The 13,785-nt window shown below is 31.2% G+C and overlaps 1 protein-coding gene across 9 annotated transcripts in view; it reads right to left on the bottom strand.

Moving 5' to 3' along the window:
- The window catches only part of LOC127739260 (equilibrative nucleoside transporter 3-like), an 85,465-nt gene that overhangs the window by 51,318 nt on the left and 20,362 nt on the right, over positions 1-13,785 (bottom strand). For 2 of the 9 annotated variants that reach the window (XM_052250885.1, XM_052250884.1), the window contains exons 8-12: positions 13,133-13,163; positions 11,790-11,953; positions 11,327-11,432; positions 9,469-9,554; positions 8,204-8,406 (exon numbers count right to left, since the gene is read on the bottom strand). The exons of 1 other annotated variant lie outside the window; for it this stretch is intronic. In XM_052250885.1, coding sequence (XP_052106845.1) covers positions 8,204-8,406; positions 9,469-9,554; positions 11,327-11,432; positions 11,790-11,953; positions 13,133-13,163 — 590 coding nt within the window. Of the gene's footprint in view, positions 1-3,895; positions 6,755-8,203; positions 8,407-9,468; positions 9,555-11,326; positions 11,433-11,789; positions 11,954-13,132; positions 13,164-13,785 lie in introns of those variants that run through there. 6 more of the 9 variants (XM_052250889.1, XM_052250887.1, XM_052250883.1 and 3 more) reach the window with 5 other exon arrangements.

Below are 13,785 nucleotides of genomic sequence, written 5' to 3' on the forward strand. Positions count from 1 at the left end.
AAAAAGTTATTAAAATTTTAAAAACTTTAACCACAGAGTGAATGTATTGTTTCCTGGCAGAAAAACTAAGTCCATTTATAAGTAAAATACGGAAAAAATGAATTTTTTTTTTTAACAAATTTACTTCTGGATACTATTTTATGATCATAAACAAGCTTCTGTCCAAGTTTGGTACAAATCCAGGATAGTTTAAGAAAGTTATTAAAATTTTAAAAACTTTAACCACAGAGTGAATGTAATGTTTCCTGGCAGAAAAACTAAATCCATTTACAAGTAAAATACGGAAAAACAGGAATTTTATTTTTACAAAATTTACTTCTGGATACTATCTTATGATCATAAACAAGCTTCTGTCCAAGTTTGGTAGAAATCCAGGATAGTTCAAGAAAGTTATTAAAATTTCAAAAACTTTAACCACAGAGTGAATATTTGTGGACGCCGCCGACGACAACGACGACGACGACGACGACGACGCCGACGGAATGTAGGATCGCTATGTCTCGCTTTTTCGACTAAAGTCGAAGGCTCGACAAAAAACGAGATTCCAAATAAAGAAGATCAGTATATAAATATTAAATAAAAGTTTATATAATTCAAGGTCGGTATATGTTAAGATGATATGTAATATACATGTATTCGTATGATTAAAGATATTTATATCTTATATTCCTCTGATAAGTGGATTGTTCACACCACTACCCCCCTGACAACATCAATACTGTTAAAGTCGGGTTTACACTTTAGTTTTTTATGTGAAATATGTTATGAATATATAATTCATTCTGTTTTAGTTTTTTTATTTATTATAAAACTCATGCAAGTGTTCAGTTATTTTTATATTTTTCTTTGAAATTATCAGTTTATTCTGATTAATCTAGAATTATCTTAAAAAATACTTAGAAATCACAGTAGCTCAGAATAAACACCTTGCTTCAGGTGACTTTGCCCAAGTTCCAACCATGCCAATATGGTTTCAAAACCAGATATTTTTCAAAGCAGCTCTTCATAAAATTAGAAATAGGATAACTAATCTAAGTATTCAAATATGGAAAATATTCACCAAGTGACCGAACAACTCATTAATTCAGGGATGTGCATAAGTATCAGTGTTTTTTGGTCAAGACGGGAATATTTTTCGATATTTGAATTCTTTTAATTCTATTGACCATGGATTTTTTAATGGAATTTAAGTAGAAAATGCAAGGAACCATATCCTTTTCTATGCATTTTCAATTGGTGCTGAAGTTAAGTCATCGAAAATGTCTTGACAACACCTAATTTTGCATGATGTCTGAGGAGTGAAATTATAGCGTTCATTTTACATGGAGAACACGGTATTTCATTGCAACCAATGTAATAAATTAAAATAAACCACTTGGGAGAAAACAAGTAAAATTTTGACGATCTTGTTTTTAACTTTGTACTGCAGGACCTCAGTAGTCAGATAAATGTAATCATAGTGAATGATGGCATATCTAAATCATTTGCTAATGTGAATAACTATTCAAGATTTAATTTATCATTGCAGATTAAAAGTCCAATGTGTAATGCAAGTTTCACTCTGAAAACAGAAATTCACAGAATGAGTTGATCATAACCCGCTATTTTCTTCATTGATGAAAATAAGTAATTTGCTTATAGTAATTGATTTCAAAACTTATAACAAAGAAACTAAATATTTGATAGAGCTTGTGCAGTATTGCTTACCTTGTGTTGATGTGTCAATACTAATCCTTTATATAGTGGAAACTTAAGTCAAGAAAATAACAGAATAACATTAGCGACCAAGAACTACTTGCAGACCTTTTTGTGGCCCTCCTATAGTAGTAGGGGTTATGATGCTATCTGGTATGTGTGTTCATCCGTTTTTCCGTACGTTTGTTCGTCTCATATCTGCTTAAAGTTTTGGTTTAACGTATTTCACCATGAAGTTGTGGTCACATTTGTTAAGATGCAAACTTTTGAAAATATGCTAAAATAAAGAGAGAATGTGTCTATTGGCCACAGATGCCCGCGCTTGTAAATATGCATGAAAGAGATGGTTTTTCATTTCCTATTGTTAATTATCCATTTTTAGATGGTGACGTTCCCTTGTTACCATCTTATGGTGTTTATATTATATCTCAACTCGTTCAATTCGCTCGTGTATGTAACAACGTATTTGATTTTAACGAAAGAAATCTCTGTATTACTGAAAAATTATTACACCAAGGTTTTCGAAATCATAACTAGTCAAACATTTACTAAATTTTATCATCGGTACAAGGACATCATTCATAGATATAAATCAACATGCAGACATCTTATACGTTCAGGTATTTCACATCCAATCTTTTATGGTAATATTCTATACAAAGCACAAAAATGTCGCCATTCACATCAAAAGCTAACCAAACCATTAAACAAACTTTTTCAAAAGTGATATAGTTACGATACTGTTGTCAGGTCATTAAAGATGGCATATTTTGGAATTAATATTGATTCACTCAATAGGGTAGGGTCTTTGCATCGGAAATAAATACATTTATTCTAAAACCAGTTGTTGGCATGACTCTCATATATTTTATGATGGAATGATACTAAACACCTTACGGGAGGAATTGTACTTGATTTTCATATGATGAAGAGATAATCTTTCAATCAGTTTAATTGAGGTTTGGAGCTGGCATGTTAGTAACTGCTAGTAGTCCTTTGTTAATTTATGTATCATTGTCATTTTCCTTAGTTTCTTCTGTTACCTATTCTGACATCGGACTCGGACTTCTTTTAAACTGAGTTTTACTGTGCGTATTGTTGTGTGTTTGTTTATTCTACATTGGCTAAAGGTATAGGGGGAGGGTTGAGATCTCACAAAACATGTTAAACCCCGCCGCTTTTTAGCGCCTGTCCCAAGTCAGGAGCCTCTGGCCTTTGTTAGTCTTGTATGTTTTTTTAATTTTAGATCATCCATATGTTTCTGAGTTAAGTGTGACGTCCATTTTTACTGAACTAGTACACATTTTGTTTCGGGGACAGCTGAAGTCCGCCTCCAGGTTCGGGATTTTCTCGCTGTGTTGAAGACCCATTGGTGGCTTTGGACTGTTATTCATTAACAACATTATCAATATATAAAAGTTAATCACTTAGTATCTTAATAATGAGCTCGGACGTTAAAAATCTTTACCAATATAGAAATAAGATGTCGTACAATTACATACAAAGAACGAGAATGTAAACAACGCCTTTTTAGAGTGAAATGTAGATCAGAATGACTTACCCGACTTACCCACCTGTAAGCATACTTACATAAAATTATATAATATCTGGATACTGCACTTGGATCTATCCCTTTTTGGATTCTATCCATAGCAATTTCATCCTCAAAAGTCGGGCAAATCAGAAAATCGATCCAGAAACAGAATCCCAAAAAGGATTTTACTTCGATATACAACGTAACCAAAGGTAATCAAGCTCGTAATGTAGGTCAGAGTGACCAAATTGTATTGGAAAACATCTCATACTCCCCTGGATGTACAAATCTTTGTTTGACATCAAATGTAAGAGTAGGAAAATTCAATTCTTGGTAATATGAAACAGTCTTTCAATCAAATAGATGTACATTTAGTAGTTTCTTCTGGACGTAACACTTCATTGATTAAAGACTATTCAGTATCCAGCTGCAAATTTAAGATGCATAATTAAAAAAGAATATACCCTGCTTAGTATTTCACTGACATGCTGAATTGAATTTTTAACTTCCTAACTTAAAAATGAAATTCATCAAAAAAACATATCCCATACATAGACACATTAATCTAGCTCTGAGCTATGCAGTCAGACATCGAAATCAATGAACCCAATTCCTTATACATTTATTATTTAATGAAATACTGAATATTGTGCAAATAAAACACAGTTATAAACATATAACATTTTATTATAAATCTAAATTGAAAATACAAATTCAGCATGCTGATATAAATCTGGAAAGTATATGTGGACAAATCTTCAGATTACATAAAGAGCAGGAAAATACAATAAACAGGGGAATAAATGTTCAATTACAACTTAATTATTTTACTGTGTACTTTGTTTATAATACTAAAGTTTGCTTCTTTGTTAAAAATCACAAGATAAGTACCACCAGTGCTGACAAATGACAGGAAATAACCACATGGGCTATCACATGACAGGACAATCACAAAACCATATGACAAGAAGCATGTCAGTTGTCAATTAATTTAGGTCTACATATGTAATACAGTTTGTATATGGCTTTAAATGAATGAGGATTTTCATTTTTAGTATATTTACAGTTTACTTAAACCCCAATTTTATATTGATATATTGTAGTGTCGACAAATCAGTAATAACAAACAACATAATTCTAAAGCTAATTTCACCTTGATTCATTCAGTTTAAAATCATTAACATCTTTTTTTATTATAAATATATTGGCAGATGACTATATCACAGATCTATGAAATATACAGTAATTATATAAGAAGAAACATACTCTTTATAGTTTTCTCTTATAGTTGTGGCTTGTTATCTATTTCTTGCATGAAGAGATATTTCTCGTATCACACTGTAGGGAGTGTGAAACTAAAAAGTGATACGAAAATATGCATTAATTTGATTGGCTTATCAAACATTATGAGACAATATTACGATATTTCCATTGGCTATTCGTTTGGTCATTGATGACTTGCAAAGGTTAAGACAATGTATATTTCGTCCATGGCAACAGAAATATGTGATTTCTTCAAAATTAAATTAAACACTCACACTTTTCAACAGAAATTCTTCATTTTGTCAAATTTTATAACATTCTGAAGTTTTAAAATGTCAGATGTTAAGGTTTGACACTGGAGCAGGACATATGACGTCATACTTGAATGTGCAAGAGACTAGATCAACTATTTGTGGAATTTTTAATTAAATACAACGAGAGTGTTGACCATAAGAAAAATAGGTTTAACAACTTGTGAGAATTGGATATCGCTTGATATCAACTCTCGTTATTCAATTTAGATATTAATCATAAATAAACTCACCAGAGGCTCTTTATTATTATATTGAAATTAAAAAACTCGAGTTGATATTAAGAGATATCAAATTCTGACTTGTTATGAAAACTATAATTGTAGTTCAGGCAATTTCTTTAAAAGGAAGACAAATTTTGCGATTTAAGAAACCAAAGGGCTTTTCGGTAATTCCACTGTTCCATACAAAAATGTAAATATCAACATCAACACACTTTTAGTTTGATATCTTTTGTTCAGTATGTCATGAACTCATCACACACTCTTGGTAGGTTTTTGCAAATTTACCCAGCATGCATTAGATTCTGAAACTATGAATTTGCTAAATTTGTCCCCTTAATAAAGAATTTTCAAGAGTTGTCTCCTTTTGCAAAAAATAGTTTGTATATATGTAAGGTTTGTATTTTATAAACCTCAGAGATCTTTCAACCAAAACAAAAAAATGGTAGGATATTATAAAGTAGAAGAAAATAATAATAATTATAATAACAAAATAAAAATTAAGTTTGAGTATGAAAAGTACCAAACAAATGACACTTAATTTTGATAAGCTTGAGCAAGCATCTATCTTGATGCTGTTAAATTAATATCTAATGGGTAATACATGAGAATATGTCATATGGTAACCCAAACTTTGAGAAAACCAAAATATATTTCTTTTAGATAACATAGAGAAAGCTGTGATATATGATATCAGATCTATTAAATATCTTAATTTGATGCAAATAAATGCTTTAGGATATTCTGCATTTATCATCATGCTTAACCCTTAAATAAGATCAATTCCAGGGAGACCTCGCATCTATATTATTGAATGCTATCATTGTGCATTAACTATAATATCATGGTGTTAATTAGATATACCCAATCAGATAAGCACCCTCAGATGATGTATATTTTATAATTTATACATTTTTGTAATTATTACATAAATTCAAACTATAAAAGTACACACCAAAACAACCTGAGTATTTAGTTGAGCTATTGGCAGAATAAAAACTTGAATTATTACATCTATGATTAAGAAATTAACTTAAACAAATGGTAATATGACTACACCAGTGCTAAAGGCCTGGTCAAATTATTTTTCATACCACATGATTTGTTAGTCAGTTCGTATGTGCAAGTCACCAACATTTTCAACAATTTCCAATTTGCTTTTTATGGAGACTCCAGTTAGTCTACCTCCCTATAGAGATGGTTATTATTCGTTCTAAAAGCCATATAAAAAGGTCAGAAATGTAAATATTTATATAATTCAAGGAAGCACTTAATTTAAAAATGATCACTACACTAAACTTTACTCATATAAGATGCCTTTTTTTGCTGGTACATACAAGTAAACTTAATACCATGCATTCTTTATGCTTAAATATCTCTAAGACTTTATAGCCTCTTCAGTTAAGAAAAGATGACCTGATTGCAGTTTGTCTACTGTCCAAATCATCGTACAAATCATTTCCGGACATAATTTATAAGAATGCTTGACAGACCAAGAACAAATGTTTGACACACAATGGAAAATGTTTGTCATATGTGCCAAATGCTTGACAAATGATGAAAACCATTTAAAAAAAAACAAGACAAACATTTGACACATGACTTAACACAGGAGACTTTACACTATTTTCACTAGTAACAGTCCAAACAATGATCCCAATGCTAACCCAACAGTCATACAAACAGACATTGTAGCTCCTGTAAACTCTGCATACTGAGGGAATACCTTCCTAAAAATAGAAATATACAACATATTATAATAAATGCATTGCCACACTCAATAAAATGTTTCACCAACCAACAAGATTATTTATTACAATTATTTCAAATGTTCATTGGGTATAAAGCTAAGTGAGTCAAGGTCAAATATGATGGTTGTGTTGTAACAAGGTGACGGGAAGTTGTTATCAGATACTTGCTCACAGAGACCATACATAAAACAGTATAGTGATATTAACAACAGAAATGTCTGTTAAATTAGAAATTGAACAGATTTGTAACCAAGCAAAAGCAGCAATTTTCACTAAGAATATTACAATATAAATCACATATCAGTACAACTTAAGATAAATTTCAGTTACAGCATATTTTGTAAAAAGAGTAGCATGAGTATGTTATTACTTTAGACGAAACATAAAACACAATGTAAACCATTAAAATTTACATGTACTTAAGGCCCATACAAAGTTATGTTATTGCAAATGATTGGCATATGTTGTGACCAAATGATAGATGGGTGTTGAAATCAAGCTAGAGGGGTGTTATTATATTTGATATAATTACTAAGGACTTAAATTTAACACTGAATCATGACACAAAAATGCCTAGTATTATAATGACAAGAAACTGATTGGAGGGTAACAGGAGTATGTTTTCATGTTGTGGCTGAGTGACTGGAAAATGACCAATTTATTGAAGCAATATACAGATTCTTACTTAAGACTTTACATTACAAACTGAGTACTCAGTAGAAAAGTCAATTTAGTGAAATCGTATGTCATAAGTTGTGTCTGAGTGATGGGATCATCTTGTGACAAAGTAACTGGATAGAGGTATTAAATATACTTACTTAGGACCATATGTTACAAATAGAAATAAGAAGTTATAGTGTGTCTTTCTATGTTGTGATGTTACACTATTGTTTCAGATAAGGGTGGAAGGTTGGTATCTATTAAAACGTTTAAACCAACTGCATTTGTTTGCACTTATCCTAAGTCAGGAATCTGATGTTCAGTAGTTGTCGTTTGTTGATGTGGTTCATAAGTGTTTCTCGTTTCTCTATAGATTAGACCGTTGGTTTTCCTGTTTGAATGGTTTTACGCTAGTCATTTTTGGGGCCCTTTATAGCTTACTGTGTGGTGTGAGCCAAGGCTCCGTGTTGAAGACCGTACTTTGACCTATAATGGTTTACTTTTTTAAATTTTGACTTGGATGGAGATTTTTCTCATTGGCACTCATACCACATATTCTTATATCTATTTGCATTGTTTCAAATTATGATAAAAATACCGGCAACGTCGGCGGTCAAAATAAACAAAAATCATTTCACACAATGTTATAAGATAAACTATTAGACATGCCCAGTTGTTGAACAACTTTGTCAAGACTTAGTGATGATGTCTGAGTGAAGGCCAATTGTTATGAAAGATTAACAGGTGAAATAATATAAGAATACTTACTTGGGACCATACATAACACACAGTGTACTTAGATAACCATTAGAAATGCCCAGCAGTATGATGAACACAAGTGGATACATATCACTACTGAACACAAGTGTTGTATTATGTCTCGGCATTACATTGCAGAACATCAATAGAGGTATAAACACGAAACGTATTACAGACAATGTTAACATCAACTTCGTCTGGTTTGGCCGAGGCTGAAAGTATAAACACAAAACGTATTAAAGACAATGTTAACATCAACTTTGTCTGGTTTGGCCTTGGCTGAAATTATAAACACAAAACGTATTACAGACAATGTTAACATCAACTTTGTCTGGTTTGGGCGAGGCTGAAATTATAAACACAAAAACGTTTTAAAGACAATATTAGCATCAACTTTGTCTGGTTTGGACGAGGCTGAAATTATAAACACAAAGTGTATTACAGACAATGTATACATCAACTTCATCTGTTTTTGGTGAGGCTGAAAGTATAAACACAAAAACGTATTACAGACAATGTTAGCATCAACTTTGTCTGGTTTGGCCGAGGCTGAAATTATAAACACAAAAACATATTACAGACAATGTTAACATCAACTTCGTCTTAATTGGACAAGGCTGAAAGTAAAAAATAATTCATGAGATATATATATACAATGTGTACTATATAATGTGGTTCTGATTCACTGAATATAAATGGAAAATCATTTAGAAAAAATATATGCTTTAATTTTTTCCACAAATCTTGATTACTGTGAGTAAGCATAATAATATGGGCGCCAATTTCGTGGATTGAGGACAATTTGTATTTTGTTGATACTAGATACTAGGTTTTTGTGATTTAAAATCTATGCACACGAGTCTAATAAGATATTTCTATTTTGTTGAATAATAAAATGTGTGATTCACTTCTATCATGGAAATGGAGTAGGAGGAAAGACCACTGCTCTGATCCTCTTAGCCAGAATAATATATGAGTGTAGGATGGCTTGTTTTGCAGTGGATTGTGGCCTTATAAACAAGCATATAGTTGACCTATAGTTGTTAATTTCTGTGTCATTTGGTCTCTTGTGGAGAGTTGTCTCATTGGCAATCATACCACATTTATTTTTATATAAACAACAATACAACTCAGCATGTTGGACTAGCTAAAAGCAGGGTGTCTTCATATCCCATTAAAATGTTATCAATGGATATGCATATCATATTTGCAATTGATGGAAAGCAGCAGTGAGTCAAAATTGTACATAATTTGTTATTTGAGTAATTACTTACAAAATGAACAATTCCAGTAAAAGATCTTCCTGTCCAATCTCCAACATTGTATAACAGGAAACAGATAACAGGAGTGAAATATTTTACTAAAAACAAGAAAACAATTAAATATAATTCAATTTAATTCAACATACAATACAGTCAACCCTGCAATAAATGTCACCTCTTTTTAGGGAAAAAATCCTTTACTTGTCCACCTGTTTTGATGGTTAAGCATTTTGAACCTCATTTCAAAGGTAACCACTCTTATAAGGTCAGATGTATTTGGTTCATGGGTTGACTTTTAACCTTTATATAACATGTTTGACTGTATATGGAACAGGTATGATATGTTTTACCAATTTTACCAATTTTAATCTATTTTTAAAATATAACTTATATTTAGATGTTCCACAAATGTGATTCAACTTCCAATGCACAGTCTATGTGAATAAATGTGGGGTACACATGAGACCCAATGACAGAAATAACCACAAGTTATCTAGAGCATGACAAAATTTAGAAAAGAGCTTTGAACTTACCAAATTTAAAAAATGTTATTTTCATTTACTACATTGGTTGCAATGAATTACCTTGATTTTTCACTGAAATAAAAACCAATAATTTCACATGCGAAATAAACTTTAATTATAATTTTACTCCTCTGACGTCATGCGACAATAGGTGTTGTCAAGACATTGTCTGTGGTGTCGCATCAAAGCAAACTATAAATGCATAGAAAAAAATATTTCCTTGCATTTTCTCCATTATTTCCCTTAAAAAGTCAAAAAAAATTTATGGAGTAGAAATTCAAATAAACAGTTAACACAGAGATATGTCTCGCCTATTTGTTATTTTGATATGCAAATTGATGAAATTAAAATAGCAATACTTTAACATGTAAGTTATGCAAATATTCAAAGTCAATGAACCATGACTGAAGGTACAGGGCTAACAAATCTCCATGGAAATGAGATGAGCCAATGCTAAGACAACTGCATACCAAATACCATTGACTTTTTATAAGTCGTTCCCTTTAAACAAACCTAAACACATACATTAACTTGTAAACTATGTAAAAGTTTCAGTCAATGAACCATAATGAGGGGGTAAGGTTATATAATCTCCATGGAAATGAAACTTGCAAATGCCAATACATTTGCATATCAAATATCATTGATTTAACATTAGTGCTTAATCTTAAAATGACCTAATCACAAACTAATACATGTAAATTAAGCAAAAGTTTCAAAGTCAATAGACCATGACTGAGGGGTAAGGACCTAATATTCTCTATGGAAATGAGATATGCTAATGCTTATACAACTGCATACAAAATATCATTGACCTACCACTAGTGGTTCCCAATAAACTGACCTAATCACAAACTAATACATGTAAACTAAGCAAAGTTTCAAAGTCAATAGACCTTGACTGAGGGGGCGAGGCTAGATAATCTCCATGGTAATGAGATGTGCCAATGCTAATACAACTGCATACCAAACATCATTGAACTAACACTAGTGGTTCACCTTAAACTAGACCTAATCACAAACTAATGCACTGTTGACCCCACCACTGCCGACGCCTGAAATAGCATACATATGTCTCGCTTTCTGACTCCGTCAAGGCGAGACAAAAATAAGAACCAAATTTCAGATGCTTTGGGCTTTTGATTTCTTCAGTTTATTGAATATTTGATAGTATTATTAAATTGTTTACTTTCTTATCAACAGAAAATATCCAGATGTACTGTGAGCTAATTCTGACTAATTATACGCCCACATATGTTAAGAAGGTTTGACAAGTAGCTAAGAAAAGTATGATGAAAAGTTTTCAGGGGGTGTAATTCAGAACATATCAACAAATAGTGACATACATCTCCAGTCCCCACTATTGCATGACTGTATACTTGATGCCAGGGCAGGAAAACAGGCTAGTGTCACTAGGAATACCAAACATACACTAATTCCCTCCACCCAGATCTGAAAATAAAGAACAAATGTCATATCTTTGCATGAAAGTTTATATAGTTTGACATTTATTTTTTTTGTATTAAAATTATCATTTGTAAAAAGTACATGTATAACTTAAATTCTAATTAGAGATTGGTAGAAAAATAGTACTTGAAAATATTGTATAGCTCCTACTCGATATATACAGTCAAGAAGAATCATAAGAAACTGATATGAATTCAGTGCAATAGACTTTCTTCAAAAACTGTCTAGAAAAAAATTCTTGCTGATTTTTCTGTAGCAATTAAAATTTATCTGGTAAAAAAATCATGGTGATAGAGCAATTAAGGATGAATTTTACCTTGAATCATTAAAAAATCTTCTAACCTTTTTAAATACATCATGGTGATAAGAGAAAGGCTTTAATTCTACACTTTCACTAATGACATCATCTTTAATAAGAGGCTCTTTCTCATTTTCGTCTTCATAACTATATGAATTATTTACAGATTTGTCTCCCCCAACTGTCACAGTTTCAGTGGCTTTATTTGCTGAAAACAATATTTAAAAAAGATCTCATCTTATTATGCAATCTCTAATTTTTTAGAAGTAATTTTCCATACGGCCAAATATAAATAAATTGCCATTTATTTTTTAAAACTGTAAATTCAGAATTATTTGCTATGTTTTTGAAAGAAAAAAACTGCAAGGGGCACTGTATCTTAAATTTCAAAAACAGTGTTTTCATTCTGATAGCATTATCAATTCCATAAATAACATTAATTGATCCCACATGTTTATCCCTTGTTTAACAATTGAATCATAACTACATTCAAGACAATTTCTGAACATTTTCTCAAAGTCAAATTTGAATGAATGGAAATGGGGAATGTCAAAGAGACAACAACCCGACCAAAGAGCAGACAACAGCCGAAGGCCACCAATGGGTCTTCAACGCAGCGAGAAAATCCCGCACCTGGAAGACCTGCAAATCTAGTTCTCTCAAACTATATCATATTACCTTTTGGCCAAACCCAACCTGAGGGCTAACATTGGCATATGAAGTAAGGTAGCTTTTTTTTTCTGTATAAAATTAGATGATGCTATAACATTAAATGAACAGATCTGTTGATTTTCATTTAGGTCAAATTATGGCATGAGAAATCTTTTAAAAATATGTCTGTATTTCACAGTTGGATATTTCATAAACAGCTGTAATTTGTTCACTTTGTTGAGGATTTATGACTAGTTGTATATTATATGACCTTCAGTGAAACAGTAGACCTGGCCTTGTAGTAAAATTTTGGTGTATGATTATCAATCTCAAATTGAGAAATCAACCAATCAAATAGGGATTTTTGTCATAAAATTGTACTCTGAGAACAAATTTTCTTGAAACACCAATTCAGTATTTTGATTAGTTAATGTCTGAGTCTGAGTCAGATAATAGTACTTGAACCTTTTATGACTGTAAGCCCTGGTACTAGATTAGTATTTTGAGTACAAATGTTGTACTCCTGAGTACTGAGTAAAGTTTTAAGACTGCAAGGCCTGGTATATTGATTTTCCCACAAAAATAGAGATATAACATTTTTTTTATAATTTTTAATACAAGTATTGGTAACTATTGCTAAACTATTAAATCTTTTCACTTAGAGTCTTAGAACTAGTTCAATAAGATTTTAAGTAATATTTTTTTTCAAAACTGCCAGAACTTTTGAAATACAAACCTTGTTTATTTAAATAATATCTTGAAAATTCCTGCAAAAAAATAAGACAACAAGTTATCAGGTCTTTCAATAAATATTCATTATCAATAAATATGATACTCATTTGTACAAGCTTAAGAAAGAGGAAGAAAAGAAAGACTGGTTTCCTTACAATAAAACTCAAATCTACACTTTCCAACATTTAGTAGGGGCCTTCTTCAGCTTTTTATATGTTATGTAATTTACTCATTGTTAAAGGTAGTATGTTGACCTATATTTGTTTACATCCTTGTCCTTCTGTCTTTTGTTTGAAAGTTGTCTAATTGGCAATCATTCCACATCTCCTTATTTTTATATATTGTATTATATGGATTAGAAATTGAAGTTTTAAATTCAGGCTTACATGTATAGTATATAAATTAAATTGTCTGTATTTTCCATTGTTATTGATATTACTTGGTTATAGGAATATACTATGAGTGATGTAAAAACAGTAATTTCAATGTATATAAAATCGTAACTACTTAATATATTTTTGTGAAGACTACTATAACAACACTATAGGGATTGCTGCCGTTATTTAATGAGATAGACATGTTTTAATGCCTAAACAGTCACGACGATAATTTATCACTTTCAGCGCGATTTTTCTGTGTATCGTTTTTATCCTGAGG

The sequence above is a fragment of the Mytilus californianus genome, unplaced genomic scaffold (assembly GCF_021869535.1).
Source record: "Mytilus californianus isolate M0D057914Y unplaced genomic scaffold, xbMytCali1.0.p SCAF_4, whole genome shotgun sequence".
In the NCBI taxonomy this organism is placed as follows: Eukaryota; Metazoa; Mollusca; class Bivalvia; order Mytilida; family Mytilidae; genus Mytilus; species Mytilus californianus.